Source organism: Xenopus laevis, chromosome 8L (assembly GCF_017654675.1).
Source record: "Xenopus laevis strain J_2021 chromosome 8L, Xenopus_laevis_v10.1, whole genome shotgun sequence".
In the NCBI taxonomy this organism is placed as follows: Eukaryota; Metazoa; Chordata; class Amphibia; order Anura; family Pipidae; genus Xenopus; species Xenopus laevis.
Window position 1 is genome coordinate 135,382,752 of NC_054385.1, and position 22,933 is coordinate 135,405,684.

The following is a 22,933-nucleotide window of genomic DNA, read 5'->3' on the forward strand; positions in this document are numbered from 1 at the left end:
GCCACATACTTAGGTAAACCTATGCACATTGGGCATCAACCTGTTCAGTGTACGCCTACCCTTCATATTTAGGGTGATTTATCTTGATACTCAATGGAATGTGGAAGATAGAATGCTGCAAAGTGGAAGGTTTGAGGTCATTTTTCAGAAACATCAGAAAATTTGATAAAAACAGGTAACTTTAGGAAAGTGTTGTGGCTGAGTAGTATGGAATAGAAAGACATATTTACTTATTTTGTATTCGTCAGAATCTGTTTTTTTCGAAAAATTAATATGTAGGGACCCCGCAGGGTTAATTTCCCCTTCAGTCGAGCCTCATGGTAGACACAGGGTTTCCTAAAGGGCAGAGCCTTTGTGATTGGTGCAGCATGGCTGATCCCAATGGCAGCCAAAAGGAGATGCCATGTGCTCAGTCAGCCATTACAGATTACAGTTTTACAGTTGTGCTGCTAAACCTTGTTTCACTGTGGAGAGAGTGAAGCCTATCCGGCAAAATGTAGGCAAAAGGGAGTTTGATAGGCCTGCCAAGGCTGGGCAGGATCCTCCAGTGCCTGAAAGCTCAACAAGGAGGGTTTGAAGTTTGGATTGCCGGATTTTCATGTTCACACAATGGAGAGTGTTGAAAGCTGCAGTTCAGCAATGGATTTCGGGAGAGCTCACGCTATAGACAGTGTTGGGAGCAAATACTTGAAAGATTCAAGCCTTGTTATTTGCTCGACTGGGAGAGTCTGGAGCTTATAAAGAGATCATCGCTGCGGATGCCTGTCAGCTCTGTGTGAGACTACCCATCTGTGTGACTCTTTTGGGGTGAGTGTTGCGTGAGGGAAGGGGTAGGAAAGGATGAGGATCCAGTGATCTCCTGTTTGGAGAAACAGGCTGTTTGTGTACCTGCCACGTGGGAGCAAATACTTTCCATCGGGAAAGGTATTTGGCCAGGTAGCGCTACCTAGGACTGGTACTCTTTTGGGGACAAGTGATGGAGACTCTTGGGCTGCCAAAATGGAGTTGCGGGACTTTTTCTGGCAGGGAATTACCTGGACTGGACTGCTACCTGTTCCTAGGGTAGTGGGTCATGCTTTGAATGCATTTATGTGTATAATGTTACAGTTTACTTCCCCTTTAAAATTGCACTTCTTTGTATAAAGTTTATATTTTTATATAATAATTTGTTTCCTAATGGGACTATCCTCAGGTGTATTCCCAGATCACATTAGGTGGAGGCACTGCCAGAGAGGAGTTTCCAGTACCTTTCACTTAGCAAAGGGGACTCAGGACCTGCATCAGTAACAATTATGTGATGTATCACCTGGGCACCCGGGGGTGGCCAAAAATGGGATACAAATAGTTTTTAGGGAAACCCCACTGTTAGTGGAGTTTTTGGCCTTGAAATGAGAATTGTTCAGGTTTCTGTGCTTTGGAAATGTGGTTGCGCAGAAATCTCCATAAAACGAAATAAATTTACTTTATTGGCGTATTCTGGAGACATGGGCCTTTCCAAATCATTGAATAAATGATGTTTCTACTATAACAGTTTATATCATGGAATATATGATTTTTTTTCATTTCTTGACAATTAGAAGCGTATAACTTATTACAGAAGTGGAATTACATCATATCACATATTTTGAAAGTTTAGGTTGTTCTGAAAACGATCTATAATTTCCTGGGTAAATCTTAAGTCCCTAAAGGGAAAGAGAAATAAATGTTCAGAAAGTTTCTGGCAATAAAAGTTTGCAAATTGGCCATCAGTGAAAGGGTTAAACACTTTCATTGTTTATGTTACTGTTCCTTTAATGCAGTCTGGGGGTTATTTTCTGGAGGAATGTGTAGAAAATTAGACAAATATATAAAACTATTTGAGCAGATAATCCACATAATTGTCATTTATTTGCACAAAGGTTTCCAGAGAAATAACTAGTTAGAACTTTACAGAGTTTTATTGGTGGATTAAAAGCAAAGGCGAAGGTGCTGAATAGTCCAATGGGTGTGGCCGGAGGGGTGACAAACCAATCAGATTCAGACACAAGAGAAGCTTTGCACGTGGCCCTCACTGCCCATCACTGGGGGACTCCCTGTGGCCCCACCACTCATCCACTAAAAGAAGAAGAAGGACCAGTAGGGTAGGGACAGATCTTACAAGATTAGTGGCGGGGCAAGTAGAGGAACTAGAGAAAGGAAAGGTTATGGACATCCAGTGACAGGGGCAATTAGAAGAGACATCCAGTGACAGGGGCAATTAGGAGGTGTATCCAGTGACAGGGGCAGTTAGGAGGTGTATCCAGTGACAGGGGCAGTTAGGAGATGTATCCAGTGACAGGGGCAATAAGGAGGTATATCCAGTGACAGGGGCAATTAGGAGGTGTATCCAGTGACAGGGGCAATTAGAGGGTGTATCCAGTGACAGGGGCAATTAGAAGAGACATCCAGTGACAGGGGCAATTAGGAGGTGTATCCAGTGACAGGGGCAATTAGGAGGTGTATCCAGTGAAAGGGGCAATTAGGAGGTGCATCCAGTGACAGGGGCAGTTAGAGGAGACATCCAGTGACAAGGGCAGTTAGAGGAGACATCCAGTGACAGGGGCAATTAGGAGGTGCATCCAGTGACAGGGGCAGTTAGAGGAGACATCCAGTGACAAGGGCAGTTAGAGGAGACATCCAGTGACAGGGGCAATTAGAAAGTGTATCCAGTGACAGGGGCAGTTAGAGGAGACATCCAGTGGTGGGGGCAATTAGAGGAGACATCCAGTGACAGGGACAATTAGGAGGTGTATCCAGTGACTGGGGCAATTAGGAGGTGTATCCAGTGACATGGGCAGTTAGAGGAGACATCCAGTGGCAGGGGCAATTAGAGGAGACATCTAGTGGCAGGGGCAATTAGAGGGTGTATCCAGTGACAGGGGCAGTTAGAGGAGACATCCAGTGGTGTAGGCAATTAGAGGAGTCATCCAGTGACAGGGGCAATTATTAGGTGTATCCAGTGACAGGGGCAGTTAGAGGAGACATCCAGTGGCGGGGGCAATTAGAGGGGACATCCAGTGGCGGGGGCAATTAGAGGAGACATCCAGTGGTGGGGGCAATTAGAGGGGACATCCAGTGGTGGGGGCAATTAGAGGGGACATCCGACGACAAGGGCAGTTAGAGGGGAAATCCAGTGGGGGGCAATGGGGTACATGTACTGATGATTATCCAGCAGATACATTTGGTGCATCTTGGGGGGTGCCCCTCACGTAGGCACAGATATGGCAAATACCTGGAAAGAGAGAGAGAGAAAGAAGAAGGAAACACAGTGAGCTCCATCCAGCAAACACCAACACAACATTTTGGGTCGGGTTTTCCCACCCCAGAGAGAACATAAAATCATGAGAAACAATGGGCCCCTTGTCATGTCTGTGGGAAACTTTCTAACAATGGGACTTTATTCCAAGCAGCACATTCTATATGGGCTCCTAAGTCAGAACCAAAGGCAGCGCTAGTTATGGACTGTAGTCACATTAGTGATCTATGATAACCAGATAGAAAGCCGATAATAAACAGATCCATTAACCTCCCTGTATTTCCATTGGCACAAACATTGTCTGAGATATTTCATTAGTTCAAGAAAAACTCAGGAGTCTCAACCAAGGAACTCTCAGCCATCATTCCCCACACTCTCTGGTTGCCCTTGACTGTTTCAAATGGGGTTTCTTGTAGAGTGAGAGAAGAGCAGGGTAACATTGTTCAGAAGCTTGATGCCCTTACAGACGCAGGGGTCGTCTCCACCATCAAATGAGGCCTCTGAGCTTGAGGAACTTCCAAAGGAAACTATTGGTGATTGAGGTGACTCAGCTGACCCTGGTGACATGTCGACATTCTCACAGAAGTTAGTCAGTGCTCGGACAATTGAAATGTGGAATCCTTTGACTGCTCCTCTGGGGTCAAACACAATTAGAGGAGCACCAGACAATAGAGCCAGGTCCTTAGCTTGCAGCTTCAGATGCTGAGACCATTTGCTTAAAGAGACCAGACTTCCAAATTTCACATTGATAAAGCCAGAAGGGACTGGAAGCCTTTTTTGGTCTATAGGGGAGGGCCTTGCAGTTGGAGTTGGCTTTCTCTTGAACCCACGGTGCACATGCTAATTGAAATTTCTGTTGGCTGTTGTCTGTTGTTAGACTTTACCTTGTGTAATACCAGAATGAGGTTGGTCAATATATACAGGCATCAAACCTGAGGTATGGTCCAAGATAGCCCAGTATATAATTGTTCCATATACTCTGCTTTTATTGGAAGATTTCAATCTTCCTGAAATACTTCTGGCTCCCTGAGAACATTGGTGCACCAAACAGACCTGCACATACAAACTCATCACACATTGATTTTGTGTTTGCTAATTGGTCTATAGCTTTTACTGATTGTAAAGAAGTTGTGGTTAAGGTCTCAGACATGTGGCCATCTCACACAATAGTTGAGGTCTCAGACAAGTGGCCATCTCACACAATAGTTGAGGTCTCAGACCATGTGGTCATCTCACACAATAGTTGAGGTCTCAGACATGTGGCCATCTCATACAATAGTTGAGGTCTCAGACATGTGGTCATCTCACACAATAGTTGAGGTCTCAGACCATGTGGCCATCTCATACAATAGTTGAGGTCTCAGACATGTGGCCATCTCACACAATAGTTGAGGTCTCAGACAATTGGCCATCTCACACAATAGTTGAGGTCTCAGACCATGTGGCCATCTCACACAATAGTTGAGGTCTCAGACCATGTGGCCATCTCACACAATAGTTGAGGTCTCAGACATGTGGCCATCTGAAACAATAGTTGAGGTCTCAGACATGTGGCCATCTCATACAATAGTTGAGGTCTCAGGCATGTGGTCATCTCATACAATAGTTGAGGTCTCAGACATGTGGCCATCTCATACAATAGTTGAGGTCTCAGACATGTGGTCATCTCACACAATAGTTGAGGTCTCAGACCATGTGGCCATCTCATACAATAGTTGAGGTCTCAGACATGTGGCCATCTCACACAATAGTTGAGGTCTCAGACATGTGGCCATCTCACACAATAGTTGAGGTCTCAGACCATGTGGCCATCTCACACAATAGTTGAGGTCTCAGACCATGTGGCCATCTCACACAATAGTTGAGGTCTCAGACCATGTGGCCATCTCACACAATAGTTGAGGTCTCAGACATGTGGCCATCTCACACAATAGTTGAGGTCTCAGACATGTGGCCATCTCACACAATAGTTGAGGTCTCAGACATGTGGCCATCTCACACAATAGTTGAGGTCTCAGACATGTGGCCATCTCATACAATAGTTGAGGTCTCAGGCATGTGGTCATCTCATACAATAGTTGAGGTCTCAGACATGTGGTCATCTCACACAATAGTTGAGGTCTCAGACATGTGGCCATCTCATACAATAGTTGAGGTCTCAGACATGTGGCCATCTCATACAATAGTTGAGATCTCAGGCATGTGGTCATCTCATACAATAGTTGAGGTCTCAGACATGTGGTCATCTCACACAATAGTTGAGGTCTCAGACATGTGGTCATCTCATACAATAGTTGAGGTCTCAGGCATGTGGTCATCTCATACAATAGTTGAGGTCTCAGGCATGTGGTCATCTCATACAATATTGAAGTGCTCAACCTCTGTGCAATATCCTTTGAGATGGGGTGCTGAGCAGTGTATCGAGCCAACCCATCACAAGTCTTATTGGCTCAAACACAAGTAGACATCAGGAAGGTAATGCACTTTATCAAGCCGTCTGGCCATGTCAGTGACTCTGGGTGAAGTGTCTGTGCCCACAATGGGTAAAGGTTTATGGAGACTGGGGCCACTCTCTCTCACAGACCCCGTTACCGTACAAGGTTTTAAAGAATTTGATTTGCAGTTGCAGAGACTTTCTATGATTCTTATAACAAATGGCGGGCGCTGGACCAACACTCCTTTAAACATTACTTTATGGCTGACGTCAGACGAGGAGAATAGTTGCTCCCAGAGGGCGACTAATGTTTCCCCCCTGTAATAATGTAAATCCTCGGTAGGAAATTAAATACTTTTTCTGAAGTCACCCGAAGTTGCTTCTCTAACCCTAACCTCCCGCGTTAGAGTCCCGGCTACAATCCTGCACATTCAAGTACTAAGCCTTTTTCATAAACAAGATTACCATTGGTTATTATAGACTTACCTGCAGATACGGTGAGTATAACTCCAATCCAACCCAAGACGTATGACCAGGAAAACCTCCAGTCAGTATATCGTTTTCCAAAGAAATTTAGGGTCACACCAGTATAAACTGCCAGGGCCAAAAGAGCGAAGAACCCTACAAAGGTAACAAACCCCATTATATTCCCGGCTGACAATCAGTACGACAGGCACTTGCCTCTACCCCCCATAATATTCCCCCAACACTCCCTCCTAAATATACAACATATCAAGTTCATTTCTCTTATTTCTAATCAGTGTAAAGTTCATTGTTATTTGCTGCTTTCTATCATATCGATTAACTTGTGGGTCGGGATATAAAACTGGGTGCGGTGCTGTTTGGGGTGAATCCCCATGATGAGTACAATAGAGTGTCAGCCTATGGCAGATAACTATAATTCAGGGTGTTCATAATGCACCCTAAAATAATTCTTGGGCACAAATCTGAAAGCCGGGATATAGAATAGAATAAAACTCTCTGCCCTGAAACATGATTTATAGGCCCATGATTTATACGCCCTTGATTTATACGCCCATGATTTATACGCCCATGATTTATACGCCCATGATTTATACGCCCATGATTTATAGGCCCACGATTTATAGGCCCACGATTTATAGGCCCACGATTTATAGGTCCATGATTTACAGGTTAATCGTTTATAGGCCCATGATTTATAAGACCATGATTTATACGCCCATGATTTATAAGACCATGATTTATAGGCCCACGATTTATAGGTCCATGATTTACAGGTTAATCGTTTATAGGCCCATGATTTATAAGCCCATGATTTATACGCCCATGATTTATAAGACCATGATTTATAGGCCCACGATTTATAGGCCCACGGTTTATAGGCCCACGGTTTATAGGCCCACGATTTATAGGCCCACAATTTATAGGCCCATGATTTATAGGCCCATGATTTATAGGCCCATGGTTTATAGGCCCATGATTTATAGGCTCATCGTTTATAAGCCCATGATTTATAGGCCCACGATTTATAGGCCCACGATCTATAGGCCCACGATTTATAGGCCCATGGTTTATAGGCCCATTATTTATAGGCTCATCGTTTATAAGCCCATGATTTATAGGCCCACGATTCACAGGCCCCCAATTTAAAGACCCCCAATTTAAAGACCCACAATTTATAGGCCCACGATTTATAGGCCCTGGGGGGAAGAGGGGAGAATGTGATTCTAGAATTCTCTTGGGAAAACCTTGAACTAAGAATTCACAATATGACCACTCTCATTTACCTCTAAGAATTTCTGTGAATATCTAACCTGTATTTACTAATCCTCTTATTTGCTTTGCTGAAGTCCAGGAACAAAAGACCCTTTTATACACCATAACAACAATAAAGTGCTATTCCCAGGGCAGGACTAGTGCTTCCAATGGCTACTGGAATGGAAAGAGGCCGCGTGTCCCATATGAAGTAGAACTATAAGAACCAGCACTAGGCAATGGCTGAAGTGTACTAGTGCTGCCCTCTGCTGATTGACTTGACTGAGCAGTACAGGTGTTTGTTTATCCTGTCTCAGCTCATTTGTGCCATATTATATGTGTATGGAAAGGAGAATATAATAAACCTCCCAGAGACACACCTAATCCCTGATCCCACACCCTAAACAAATATAAATATCAACCATAATATTAACCGTTCCACAACCAGGAGCTCCTATGCAATAACTAAATATATGATGCTGACCAGTTTATTTGCTCTTCTGTACTAACCTGTCCCATAAGAATAAAGCTGTTTTGTACTGGGAAATACCTACTGAACTACATATAGAGACACGTTTATTAAAGGTCCAATTTTGAATTCATGTGAGTATTTTAAACTCTATTAAATTCGGATATACTCAAAATTCGACTGGGGGGTTATTTATTAAAGAAATTGAATAAGTAAAACTCGGCCGAATGTTACCGCCTTGAAAACTCAAATCGAATTCAAATCGAATTTGACTAAATTAGATACTGACATGTCCAAGTTGGTCCCTGCTCCCTTCCCATTGACTTGTGGCAGATAGTCGAATTCAAGCTCTTAAAGGGCCAGAGTATGATCAGTTTTGAAATCCAAATTCAAACTTAAAATCAAGTTGGATAATTCACAATTTGAATTTGAGAGTTTTGACCAAAATAAAATGTGAGAATTCTATTTAAAATTTGAAAATTCAACCCTTAGTTTTGGGGGATAGACATGTCTAGAAATATATATGTATGTGCCATAAAATCTGTGCTATAGACCCAACATGCAGCCAACTGTACCCCCAGATCTACTGGTTTAATAGCACAGATACCCCTATAAATTCACTCATGTACCCAACATGCAGCCAACTGTACCCCCAGATCTACTGGTTTAATAGCACAGATACCCCTATAAATTCACTCATGTACCCAACATGCAGCCAACTGTACCCCAGATCTACTAGTTTAATAGCACAGATACCCCTATAAATTCACTCATGTACCCAACGTGCAGAATGTTGTGAAGCAGAAAGAAATTAGCTTTTTACATAGAACTTTTCCATCCCAAAGGCTCTATTGGTTTGGTTGTTGTTTCCCTTGGATAAATCCCAAATTAGGAACAATGGATCTTGTCACTGAGGGGGGGGGTGTCAGTGTCTTATCAGTGTCATGTGATTATTGTTTTCAGCAACAGGACCCCATTCATCTGAAGCACCAATTTGCCAGTTTCAGGTACAGGTATTAGTATAGTTCCCATGATACATCACTGTATGGACAATGCAAAGATCTTTCAGGTACAATAACATTGTCTCCAGAATGGGGCACAGAGACCTGCAGCAATTTATGGGTGAGGGCAGGACACAAACTATAGTATATTATTCTATAATGTATTGCACCTACTTCTGCTCTCTGCGTTCCACCTTGTAAATGTCTATAAGTATATAAATATGTGTATGTCTATGTAGCTTTAAACCTAAGCTTGGAAATAGATTCTACATTACGGTACTAGTTTGTTCTTTCCACAGCTGTTTGTTTTTATATGTGTACTAGAGAACTAATGCAGCTAATTAGCCATGAATCCATAGCCTAAATCAGCTTGTTTATATAAACTATAGTAGTACTTATCTGTTATCTACTGTGTATCCAGTGCTTGAATGGCTGCCCCCATGGCTACACAGCAGCTTGTTTCTATAAACTATAGTAGTACTTATCTGTTATCTACTGTGTATCCTGTGCTTGAATGGCTGCCCCCATGGCTACACAGCAGCTTGTTTATATAAACTATAGTAGTACTTATCTGTTATCTACTGTGTATCCTGTGCTTGAATGGCTGCCCCCATGGCTACACAGCAGCTTGTTTATATAAACTATAGTAGTACTTATCTGTTATCTACTGTGTATCCTGTGCTTGAATGGCTGCCCCCATGGCTACACAGCAGCTTGTTTATATAAACTATAGTAGTACTTATCTGTTATCTACTGTGTATCCTGTGCTTGAAAGGCTGCCCCCATGGCTACACTGCAGCTTGTTTATATAAACTATAGTAGTACTTATCTGTTATCTACTGTGTATCCTGTGCTTGAATGGCTGCCCCCATGGCTACACAGCAGCTTGTTTATATAAACTATAGTAGTACTTATCTGTTATCTACTGTGTATCCTGTGCTTGAATGGCTGCCCCCATGGCTACACAGCAGCTTGTTTATATAAACTATAGTAGTACTTATCTGTTATCTACTGTGTATCCTGTGCTTGAATGGCTGCCTCCATGGCTACACAGCAGCTTGTTTATATAAACTATAGTAGTACTTATCTGTTATCTACTGTGTATCCTGTGCTTGAATGGCTGCCCCCATGGCTACACAGCAGCTTGTTTATATAAACTATAGTAGTACTTATCTGTTATCTACTGTGTATCCTGTGCTTGAATGGCTGCCTCCATGGCTACACAGCAACTTGTTTATATAAACTATAGTAGTACTTATCTGTTATCTACTGTGTATCCTGTGCTTGAATGGCTGCCCCCATGGCTACACAGCAGCTTGTTTATGTAAACTATAGTAGTACTTATCTGTTATCTACTGTGTATCCTGTGCTTGAATGTCTGCCCCCATGGCTACACAGCTGCTTGTTTATGTAAACTATAGTAGTACTTATCTGTTATCTACTGTGTATCCTGTGCTTGAATGGCTGCCCCCATGGCTACACAGCAGCTTGTTTATATAAACTATAGTAGTACTTATCTGTTATCTACTGTGTATCCTGTGCTTGAATGGCTGCCCCCTAACCACAGCCCAGATTGCATACAATCTATGTCAAGGGCAATCTCAACAATAGAAAATGAAGGAAAGTGTTGGAATATAAATGTATGGAAAGCTTCAATAGTGTAAATACAGGACTGAATTTAGGCCCTGGATTTATGGCTAATTTCCTCCATTAGAAACTCTAGTAGAAATATAATAAAACAGCCGTGGAGACAAGAAACAACTACAGTCGTGTAGAATCGATTTGACTCTTTAGGGTAAGTCTGGCCTCATTGCCTCTCTCACCTCCCCATATGTCTCCACATTATGTTCTTGTGTTTTTCCCTTTTGCTTCTCCTCACAGTTTCTTTTGTAGACAATACTGTATATATTTATTTACATATATTTATATATCTATAGAGGTAACATGGCAACATGACCAATAAAGAAATCCCATTTACACCTCTTTCCTTACGCTTCATATCAAACATGTTCATATACAATATAACTATTTCATTTGGCACACGTTACAAAAATGTCTACGTGAATTAAACCTGTTTGGTGAAGACTTTAATTGTTCAGGGGTTTCAGCTTCTTTTACCCCTAACACCCTGCTCCTTCTCTAGAGTAAAATGGGATTAGAAACTGTTCTCCCTTGTGAGTGGTACTCGAGCCCTCACCTCACTTACCTGCAAGTAACAATGTTGCCCCGGCAGAACGAGTCCTCGCAGTCCTGGCGCCACTGGAGAAGGCCGTGAGCCCTAAAATGATGCCGGCAAAGCTGGAGAGTATGGAGATCAGCATGAAAGCCCGAGTGGCGTCCCAGAAAGCTGAGGAGAAGAAACAGGGGCTTTAGCGTCACCCGTGGAAAACAGAAATGCTATTGGGAGACCACCGGACACATACCAGTAATTCAGATTCTGCTGAGGGTCCTACACATGAAGAATAAGCAGCAGATGGAACAGACGGTATAAGGGTTATGGGCACATTGGGATTGGCAGAAAGTCGCTGGGAAAGAGTTGCAGGGAGACACAGCACTTGACATTGATATCATTGAGAGAGCCATGCCAACTTGTGCCCATTCTGTAACTGACACTGGTATAATTACCAGGGGAGCAGGGGATCACATCACTATTGGGGCCTGTTGGAGCTGAGATTCAGTCAGAGGGGGCAGGGAGCAGATCCAGTGGGGTCGGGCCCAGCCGTGGCAGTTACACCACTGCTAACTGATCAATATGCCCTGTATGCCATTCTCCTAAAGTTATTCATAGAAGGAAACTGGAGGGCACACAAGTCCCTTGGTGAGGGGCAACCCGCCTGCAGAACTCCAGTTGAACAGCACTGCTCCTGATCTAGGGCAGAGGGGGAGTAACTTAGTAGTAAGTCATAACTTCCAGTCTTCAATTGGTCAGCTGCAGAAAGACTAGGGGCACTATATTGGGAGAGGCCATGCAATTCCATAGGGAGTGGCCATACCATTCTATAGGGAAGTCATATAGAGAGATGCCATATTATTTTATAGGGAAGCCATATAAAGAGAGGCCAGATCATTCCATAGGAAAGTCATATCGAGAGAGGGGATACCATTCTATATAGGGAAGCCATATAGAGAGAGGCCATACCATTCTATAGGGAAGCCATATATGGAGAGGCCATACTATTCTATAGGGAAGTCATGTAGAGAGAGGCCATACCATTCTATAGGGAAGCCATATATGGAGAGGTCATACTATTCTATAGGGAAGCCATATAGAGAGAGGCCAGATCATTCCATAGGAAAGTCATATAGAGAGAGGTAAGATCATTCCATAGGAAAGTCAGATAGAGAGAGGCGATACCATTCTATAGGGTATCTATATATGGAGAGGCCATACCATTCTATGGGGAAGCCATAAATGGAGAGTCCATACTATTCTATGTGGAAGTCATATAGAGATAGGCCATACCATTCTATAGGGAAGTCATATTTATAGAGAGAGAGGTGATACTATTCTATAGGGAAGCCATATATGGAGAGGCCATACTATTCAATATACGCACAACCTTGTTTCCATTGTAGAACCACAGCACTGGCACTAAATTAGTCTTTTGATTTGACAAGAAGTGTAGAACACCAAACAAGTTCCAGCCAGAAACCAAGAGGTCCAAAAAGCCCAAAGCCCATGAAACCATGGTGCTCCTAATTATCCAAAGACCCCTTATATGGAAAGGCCCAGGTCCCAGGGATTCTAGATAATGTATCCCCCCAGAAAGTGGGGCAGAATGAGAGGGATATGGGACAGAGAGTGATATGGGGCAGAATCGGGTACTGTAGGTACAGATCTACCACAAGTAAGGCATTTGGAGCTTTGACCATGCAGTAAGTACACAGATCCAATTGAGTGTTGTACTCAACTTTGCACAAGTTAAATTGCCCAGAATTATTGGGAGAGACATGGGGCAGAGAGGGAGATATATGTAGGGCCAGAGATATGCAGGCAGGAGAGACAGAGAGATAGGTGCAAAGTGTGAAATCTAAAGTTGTACAAAGACTGAGGGGGAACAGAGACCGAGAAATGATGGAGCCAAAAAAGAAAAATATTGAGGCAGAAATATAGAGAAAGAAGCCTGTATGTGTGATGGGGTCATTAGCTGTGTGTGTGTGTTGATTTCATTAGGGATAGGGATGGAGGAAGACTTCCTGATGAAGTTTCATTCCTAGTGAATGTTGGATAGACTTTCTCTGAGTGAGTCTTCTTACCTACAGTGATGGTGTGGCTATGGCATCTCCCTGCCACACAGAACCTCCACAGTCCTTGGTTACTCAAGTTGCCAGAGTAACGGTATTGCATCCAGAAGTCGGTCGCAGTGGCCACAATGAGCAGAACCAAGCCACAGACTGCGCAGAGCAGACCTCCTCCCATCAACGTGTACATGTCTAGCAGCTTGGGCCTCTCACTGCTCAGCTCTCCTTCAGAAGAACATAAACCATTGGACAGTGCAGGACAGCAGGTAAGTGAACATTGCAGGAGTTAAGGTTCCAAACATTTCATTGTGGCCAATAAAACTGAATCATTGTCATTTGATTCTTCTGCCCTTCCATAAATTCAAATTTCTGTCATTATAACACATGATATATATATATAATGTTCCTCTAGCTGCCTGGAATGGGGGGTTCTGCCACGGGTGGGACATTTTAATGCAATAGTCATAACCCCTTTAAGGAAAGAGGGTTCCTGACTGATGTACAATAGTAGAAGTTACTCTCTGGACTATACTAGTAATATGTAGAACTGCATGTGGGTTGAAACTAATAGAAAAGGGGTAGTAGAATTGATGTAACCAGCGTTGGCTTTGGCCTCCCAGGTCCATTCTGAGAACCTCACAAGCACTCTCTGATTAATTTAATGTATGTAGTTGAGATAAGTCAAAAGTAACTAAAAAGAACCCAGGAAGGTTTGGCAGGTCCAATTGTCGTAGACTTATCACTACAAATGCTGAATATCATGATGGGGATGAATGTACCCCTCATGGACACAAAGGTGTGGTATTGGCCCATGGTAGAAATAAGAAAGGCTTTATGGAAAGTGTCCTAGACTGGGACCCACTAGGAGCCGGATGAGTTCCTCTGGTTCTGTGACTGCCCAGTCCAACTGCTGTTTTATCTTTTCTGAAAGAATTGAGTGTCAGACACCCTTGGGCATTGCTGAGCCAAAGCTAAATTGTTGGGGCAGTAAAGACTTACCTTAAAGGGTCCCGGCTGCCCATAACTACAGGCAAAGACCAGTCTCCTCCACTTGTGCAAGTTATGGAGCTGTTAGAACTTATATAGGGCTGTCCATTCCCCGGCCATTGGTCCTTACACAATAGTCACACTGCATAGAAGCATCTGGGAGCCTCTGGGCTGTAGCTCACGGTTTTGCTGATTCCTGGTTCTGCTATTGTCTGGCAAATCAGCAAGCTGGCATTTATCTGGGCAGGGGGATTAGGAAGGGTTGTGCTTCCACACAGATTCCTTCTTTGGACCTACAGGTCCAGAATTGGACAGTAAATGTGGAGCTGTGAAACTATAGGTGTAGGGTCCGATACCATTTACATTCCTTTTAGTTCAAATCTGATCTTTCCACCTATGGGATTGACCCAATTACCTCTAGGTAATAATCACATTTATTGCTACTAGTGCAGTAAAGAATAAAAGGCATTGGAGTTTGGGGGGGGGGGGGTCAGGCCTACAAGTCTTATTGCAATGCTGCTTGTGGTTGGACTTGGTCTTTATATTACATTTGCTACAAGGGGGTCACCATTCCTTAGTGTGCAAGTGGGCTACAGATCTCCTTGTTGGACTGATATTATACAGCAGAGACTGTAGTCACATGTGGGGGGGAGCTCACCAGAAGCATCGCTATAGAGAGTGCAGACCCCACAACTTTGGGGAGGGGAGGTTTGAGTGGGTAACAGGGGGTCTGAATGCACAGACAGGAGGGTCAGGTATCGTGGATCACCCGCAAGTGTGCCTGCATGGAGGGGCCAAAAATATTTTTCAGGGGGGGTGGGCTGGGACCCCTGGAACCCACCGATCAATAAAAGTTATGGTCAGGCTGTGCTGAGATTTTTAAGGTCAAGTCAAGAGGTCAGAAGTAAAAGCACTTGGAGGCACATCTTTTATTTATCTGCACAACAGGGGGAGATTTCTCAAGGGTAGGGGACACCCAATGAGCACCCATGTGACTACTTGAGTGTGAGACAGTTTCAATCAGCATTTATGGGGTTAAATCTAATGGACACCAGTAAAGATCTATATCAGGGAATTAAAGGGAGCATTCACCTTTATATTAATCTTTAGCCAATGATTCTCAGTACATTTGTTTGTCCTTCTATATCCAGCATGCAGCTCACCCCGACACCCCAAAATTCACCATTACCTTTCAATGTAATTGTTCATCTAATCTTTTCCCTCTATCATTCATATTCCATTCAGACTTCCAAACTGCTGCTGGTTACTAAGGTAATTAAACCCTAGCAACCAAATAGCACTCAAGATCCCAATCTCAAGAGTCGCAGAACAAAAAAATTTAATTTATTTGTAAAAGAGAAAAATAAACTAATTGGTAAGTTAATATTAAAGGGGAGTTTCCCTATTCAGCCAACAGGAAGGAGAATAAAAGAGAAACAGGAAGAGACGCAGCAATTTGGGAGAATAATTGACATCTAGAGAGGCATCTGTGCCAATGGCAATGTGTTGGCTGCTGCCATATGCCCAACAGAACACGGACGTCACATAAGGGAGAGAAGGGGAATAATCCTCTGGAACATGGATCTCAGGTATTTCTGGCTCCAAAGCACAAGAAACTTCTATTCCTGATCTAATGAAAAGGCTTGAGGCAACGTCTATCATATTAGATTTCTTGTCACTTATTTCTCCAACACAAATGTCTCTTTATTCTCCATTGCTTGGCCTTGTTCTTCAGTGGAACCCAGAGGTCCTGTTCTGAAGGTGGTTCCATATTGTCCTCAGTCCTCTAGGCTACGGAATGCGTTCTGCATCTCCTCATAGAGTTGCGCATAGTCAGCTTTGATCTTTGCTTCTCCATCTTTAACTGGGTCCTTAACATGAACCAAACACATAATGTTAGCCCCAAATAAATCCCCCTAGCACCAAATTAAGACACTGCTTGCGAGAGGGATCCATCTGCCAGTACAAGGGATACAGGGAGAGAATTCCACAACTTCCCAACTATCCCCTCATTTACACAGGAATGACTTTCCTCTAGTCTGTTGGGAGGAGCTACAGACAGAAAGTTTATTGTATGGTGCCCTGATATTTTTGTATATAGTGATCATATCCCCCTATATAATATATCATTTCTGATAATTACAAGTGGAAAGCAATTGGGAATTGTTGGAGACTTACCTTAAACTTCATGGAGCTGAGTTTGTAGAGAATGTCCCCCAGGTGCTCCCGGATTATGGCCCAGGTGATCTTGTTCTCTGCCTGAGCCGTGGCCTCCACCGCATGCCGAGCCATATCATAGAAGGCAATCATGTTCTGCATCATCCCCACTGTCTTGTAGAAGGGACAGAATCTGCCTCACACATGGGGGGAATGATTAGAATATTCACAGATATACAGACACCCACAATTTCTTCACCCATAGCTCGGTCCCAGGATAGACTCATTGGAAATGTTTTCTGCTTGTTGCACGGATGGACCTATTCTAAGCAACCTCTTAACTGCCCTTCACTTTTTTTTTATTGTTTATGGTTTTGAATTATCAACCTTCATATTCTGCCTATTTCTGTCCTGCAACTGAAAATCTGGTGGTCGGGGTCACTGACCCTTTGGCAACCAAAAAACTTGCTTTACAGTTTCTGTTTTACTTTTATTTAACTTTGATTGTTCTAGTGTCTTGCGAATGTCTTCAAACCCATGAATGATTCTTTCTGAAAAACAATTCCTACACAGAATTTTTTTCTCTCAAGGCTTCACTGTATAGAAAGGATCTTAAATATGATGTTTGCATAAGTATTTCATCCTCAACCCTTTGCATCCTCAGAAATTGAGGCCTTAAGTAACATTCAATTAATCTGAACATCCGGGAGTAAATGTGCCTGGAAGAATGGTCCAACATCTCTGTCCCTCCAAAACAAGGTCCTGTGTACTTATTACTCCTATATAGACTAACCCTAACCCTATATAGCCTTTAAGAGCTGTCACCTACTGGTGTCTGGCACCCAAAACTCTTGGCAGACAATCACCAACCAATAGGCTCCTCTAGGCAACTAACAGGACATATGATAACGAAGCTGGTGGTACAAAGCAGGGGAACTAGACTGTAAATATCACTGTGAGAAATGACACCTAGAATTGGCAGTTAAGGAGGGGAGTGCAGGAGTCACGGCAAGTGTCCCTATACAGAGAGGAAAGGGTGTGTGGAGTGGGGGTGTTGAAACAATAATAGAAAGCTCATTTGGTCTGTATAATGTATATATGCTGGAAGAGGGTTATGAGTTTATATTCACAGTGGGGATGGGGTTTTAGTGACATATTAGGGTTGCAGATTCTGTTCGTTAGAAATTCCATTAATCAATGCAAAATAAATCTGGTGAGTAATAGTTTTGTCCAGAAACTGTTCTAATTGTGACCCCATTCAGTCAGCTCCGGGTGGTGGGTTAGTTAGAATGGGTACATTTGAGCCTCTTCCCCATTGAACGTGGGCTGCTCCAGCTCTCATAAAGCTCCTCATTGCGGCTGAAGCCCATGTATTTAGCACGGGGACTAAAAACAAGTTACTAGTGGGTGCACCATTTTACCAAAAAAAAAACAAAATGAGAAAAAGGGTGAAATGTCATGAAAGGCATTGGAATTAATGGGCAGGTTTCCTTGAGTCAAATGCATTGGAGCCAATGTTTGAAACAAAAGGCATGGAACATTCTAGTGAACGTCTGCAAATATTTTCACCACTAGAAAAATTACTGGGAATCTATTTCACTCGTCCCTTGTGCTCAATCAGATCACGTGCAAATACAAAACCTTTCTTTATGGGGGTTCCATAGTTTGGGGACAGTTTGGGGGCCACTGCAACAATGGACTGAAAAGAAAATGAATGGTTTGTGTTTTTACCTGTCGTAGGCCGAGTATCCGTTCTGCTGGAGAAAGTCGTCCTTTATTAATTTGGCAACCTCCAGGGTGATCTTATCTGCTTCAGCGAGGGATCCCTGAGGAGAGCAAGAACAATATAGTACCAGACAATCCAATATGGAATAAAGTTCTCAATGTTTGAGGAATTAGGCAACTTCTACGTATATCAATGTATGCTCCCCATTCTGCCAGGAAAAGCCACAATGTTATGGACTGAAGTCTTTCTGTTCTCAGGACTTGTAATGGTTCAAACCATGGGCTGTGTGTTAATTTGTCTGTGGAACCAGAGGATATTGGTGCTCTCTTCTGCTGCTAATCAGTGTGACTTTGTGTTGCCTCCGCTGCCTTCATAGTCTCCATCTTCAGTTCAATTAAGACAAGGGGTCAACAATTCTGTTATCAAGAGCCTATTTGGGCTATTCCACACGGGGAGATAGCCACGCGTTTGCCTCGCCAGGCATTTTCAGGCGACTGTTGAAAAGCGCATCGCCTCGTGTGGTTAGCACAGGCGTTTTTACATAGGCGCCCATACAAAACTGTCGCCTGCGCCGGTCGCGGCGACTGGCGCGGCGCTTTGTCGCCGCGACCGCAAACGCGTGGCTATCTCCCCGTGTGGAATAGCCCTTTAAGTCTCTTCCTACTCTCCATTGCTGGATTATTGAGTCATTATGTTGTAGCTCCTTGTTGAGTTCCTTCTTATCATTTATCTTTCATATATATTTCCTGGTTTTGCCCCGAAACCTGTTTATACAGACTTGCATTGTCTTGCTGCCTGCCTAGACCTCTCACCTCATTACATGGACTTGTTTCAAATCACCACCTGCTCCTCACTGGATTGTTATATGGACTTGTCTCACAGGTATCTTATTCTAATCTACTGTTGGTTTACTATTCATTAAATCATGTGGGCTCCTCTGAATGGGGTTTCTGGGGTACAAAGCACAAAGGTCCCTACTTGCCTGTCCCATATTCTGGCCAGAATATACTAAATCTGTATGTTCTCCCTGTGTATGTGGGGGGGGGGATTTGGTTCCATTCTGACCAGGGAACTATCTGCATGGGGTCTGCATGTTCTCCTTGTTTGTGTTATGTAGTTCCATAGTTAAGTTGGGTTGAAAAAACACAAGTTCTATCCCACAATACTTATACAAAACTATATATGCGTTTAGATATTATATATATCTATATAACACACAAAAGCCATGAATATCTTGTAAATTATATCCTTATAAACGGTGAGTTCTGATGTCATCAGTTATAAACGGTGAGTTCTGATGTCATTTCTGTCACATGACTCACTGAAATTTGTGTATTATAATAAAGTAACCACAGTTGCAAAATATGAGGATATTAGAATTTACCTCGGAGTTCCATGACCTGTATAAAAACACTCGGCCTTCGGCCTTATAATATCCTTATGTTTTACAATAGGGGTACTTTATTCACTATATAATATACATATATACACACAGCAAATAGTCAAAAATATGCCACACTGTAATAGAAAATAAATACAAAAAAAGTAAAATGACTAGCAAATAATCACATGCAGTATCAATATGGTCTGCACCTTTAGTAACGTATTTCGCTCCTGATTTAATATTATCAAAGTACTTTATAGTACTGAAGAAAAATAGGCACTAACTGGCATGACAGAGTACCAGATAATCTCCCTACTGGGCCATACTATGGCTATACATTTCCAATCTGCCCATTCTTATTCCCAGCATAAGCCTACGTAATATTTAGGGGTACATTTACTTAGGGTCGAATATCGAGGGTTAATTAACCCTCGATATTCGACTGTCGAAGTTAAATCCTTCGACTTCGAATATTCGAAGTCGAAAGATTTAGAACTATTCGTTCGATCAAACCATCGAAGGAATAATCGTTCGATCGAATGATTAAATCCTTCGAATCGAACGATTCGAAGGATTTTAATCCATCGATCGAAGGATTTTCCTTCAATCAAAAAAGGCTTAGAAAACTTATGGGGACCTTCCCCATAGGCTTACATTGAGGTTCGGTAGGTTTTAGGTGGCAAAGTAGGAGGTCAAAGTTTTTTTTAAAGAGACAGTACTTCGACTATCGCATGTTCAAATATTCGAACGATTTTTAGTTTGAATCGTTTTGATTCGAGGTCAAAATCATGGTCGCAGGTCGAAGTAGCCAATTTGATCGTCGAAGTAGCCAAAAAAAACATTCAAAATTCAAAGTATTTTTTATGCTATTCCTTCACTCGAGCGAAGTAAATGTGCCCCTTATTGTAGAGAAAGTGGGCTCTGGCGGTTCTCTGAATAGGGTGAGGGTCCAACTACACAAATAACAGTAACATTATATAATGTGCAGAGAATTCACTTGTTTGGTCCTGTTGTCACAGCTGAAGATCTATAGTGAGGCCACAGTCCATATATTGGCCATAATCGACTTTTCTAGAAAATATCACAACTTGACTCACCTTTCCAACCAACTGAACAATTTCAGCCAAATCTTCCTCTTCTTGCAGAATTTCTTTGGCTTTTGTTCTGAGTGGGACCAGATCGGGGAAGTGCCTCTCATAATATTCATCCAAGGCCCTCATGTATTTGCTGTAACTGATGAGCCAGTTGACGGAGGGGAAATGTTTTCTTTGTGCCAGTTTCTTATCCAAGCCCCAAAAGACCTTTAGAGAAGAAGAACATATAAAGCTTAATCATCAAGCTACTAATTAATAATTGTTATACTCAGGTTCAATGGTACGTCCTTCTTGTACTGACTGGTGGTCATTAGTGATTAGAATGTGTCTAACATCTTATTCTATGAGGCAACTCATTCCATCCCCAACCTCTTTGGTACCTTCTATATATTACTGATTAGTACATATTGGTTCCTTCCACTCAAACTGTCCAAATGCTCACTGGTAACTTCATCCTGCCCTATATCTATTGGCACCATCATCCAACCCTCTATCATTAATATTCTCTACTAATCCTGACTCCATTTCTCATGCTGCCCCAATGCTCATTTACAGCTTCTGTTCAACCTGTACCCCACCCTAATTAATGCTTCCTGAGTATATTGGCCATATTTTCATTGCGGTCAGGTTGTGGCCAACCCTAACATACTTATTCTGCCTTAACTTTCATTGTTTTCTGCTACTTTTCCAGCCCCCAAGCTCATTGGTATTTGCTACTGAAACTGCCACATCTCCCATTGGTAACTGCTATGGAAGACGCATGAAGATTTATTGGTATGTCTCACCATGTCTCACCAATATGCAGTTTAGTACTAAGGGGCACATTGTATTTATGGGGTTTTTTTATAGTTAGTTTTCAAAAAAATTGGAATAGACCAAATCCCAGGGTCTATATTAAGACTCAACTATTTTTTCCATTTTATGAGCCATTAAGTCTCACCTGTACAATTCCCAAAGTGGCTGAAGTTACTGGATCTGAGAAATCCCCTCCAGGGGGCGACACACTGTTGAACAAAAAAAAGTACATTGATTTCTCTTATTTTGGTTTTCAGCCAAAGGTTAAAGGAATTATGTCACAGGAAAACATGTTTGCAAAAAATGTATCAGTAAATAGCACTCCTCCTGAAAAACCTTGTACTAAAATCTGAGCAAACCATTTTTGTTATATATAATGTTGAACTCTTACATGGGGCTAGACATGTTTTTGATTTCCTATGTGCCCTCAGTCATGTGACTTGTGCTCTGATAAACTCAGGTTACCTAAAGGCCGGAGAAGCTTTCAACAATATTTAGGTCAGAATGAACTCAGAAATGATTTCCATTACTAAACCATTCTAACTGATCATTCCCTTATCCGCTCATATGGCTTTAATTATTATCTGTATGCTGATGTACCCAAATATATTTATCCACCCCTTCATTAACAGCTGAAACAGAGGCTGGAATGCCAGTCCATATAAATACTGTATACATCCATACATTACTAAAAATGCTTCCATGCCCCACCTAGTGGTATCTATGAGAATAGCACCCAAGCAGGAAACTGCTAAATCATTTTTAGTAGGAGAAACAATAGTTTATCTGAAAGCATTTACATTTTCCAGTGCTGATTTGAAAGCATTGGGATAGGCACAATGACCTGAGATGCCTCACCAATGTTACTAACTGAAATAATACATTTATTGGTTCAAGAATAACATTTTAATGGTAGAATGAATTAGTGCAAAACTGCACCATAAAAGTCATGACAGAAACCCTATAATGCAGGATTTAAACTCACGCTCCAACAATGCTGACACTGCCTTCTCTATGAGGACTTCCAAGGCATCTGACACGGCCGGCTCGTTCATAAAAGGAGGCCAATCTGGCACCAAGATACGCAGGGTATCCACTGTCTGAAATAGAATTGACATACTTTTAATATACAACTACAATTATAATACATGAGTGATACTCAGAGTTCCCTGTATAACTCAGCCTGCAGCCTTGTGTCTTTATATGGTCACAGAACAACCCCTCAGTGACTTCTAATATCCTTATCATTTACAGTAGGGGGTACATTATCCCTTATAATACATGAGTGATACTCAGAGTTCCCTGTATAACTCAGCCTGCAGCCTTGTGTCTTTATATGGTCACAGAACAACCCCTCAGTGACTTCTAATATCCTTATCATTTACAGTAGGGGGTACATTATCCCTTATAATACATGAGTGATACTCAGAGTTCCCTGTATAACTCAGCCTGCAGCCTTGTGGCTTTATATGGTCACAGACCCCTCAGTGACTTCTAATATCCTTATCATTTACAGTAGGGGGTACATTATCCCTTATAATACATGAGTGATACTCAGAGTTCCCTGTATAACTCAGCCTGCAGCCTTGTGTCTTTATATGGTCACAGAACAACCCCTCAGTGACTTCTAATA

General features: G+C 42.4%; 2 protein-coding genes across 3 annotated transcripts in view; both read right to left on the reverse strand.

The window, feature by feature from the left end:
- Positions 1-1,868: 1,868 nt before the first annotated feature.
- Positions 1,869-14,308, reverse strand: LOC495139 (lens fiber membrane intrinsic protein). The gene is made up of 5 exons (XM_018229106.2): positions 14,157-14,308; positions 13,173-13,382; positions 11,122-11,262; positions 6,195-6,329; positions 1,869-3,250 (listed from the first exon to the last, which is right to left on the reverse strand). Exons 2-5 carry the CDS (start codon positions 13,345-13,347, stop codon positions 3,183-3,185), a joined length of 519 nt encoding a protein of 172 aa, XP_018084595.1. The 5' UTR covers positions 13,348-13,382; positions 14,157-14,308; the 3' UTR covers positions 1,869-3,182.
- Positions 14,309-15,459: 1,151 nt separating this feature from the next.
- Positions 15,460-22,933, reverse strand: part of atp6v1al.L (ATPase, H+ transporting, lysosomal 70kDa, V1 subunit A like L homeolog) — a 38,280-nt gene continuing 30,806 nt past the window's right edge. Inside the window, 6 exon segments of one of the 2 annotated variants that reach the window (NM_001086635.1) lie at positions 15,460-16,015; positions 16,323-16,494; positions 18,033-18,127; positions 20,509-20,712; positions 21,446-21,509; positions 22,286-22,400. In NM_001086635.1, coding sequence (NP_001080104.1) covers positions 15,923-16,015; positions 16,323-16,494; positions 18,033-18,127; positions 20,509-20,712; positions 21,446-21,509; positions 22,286-22,400 — 743 coding nt within the window. In that variant the 3' untranslated portion in view covers positions 15,460-15,922. 2 annotated transcript variants of the gene reach the window in all.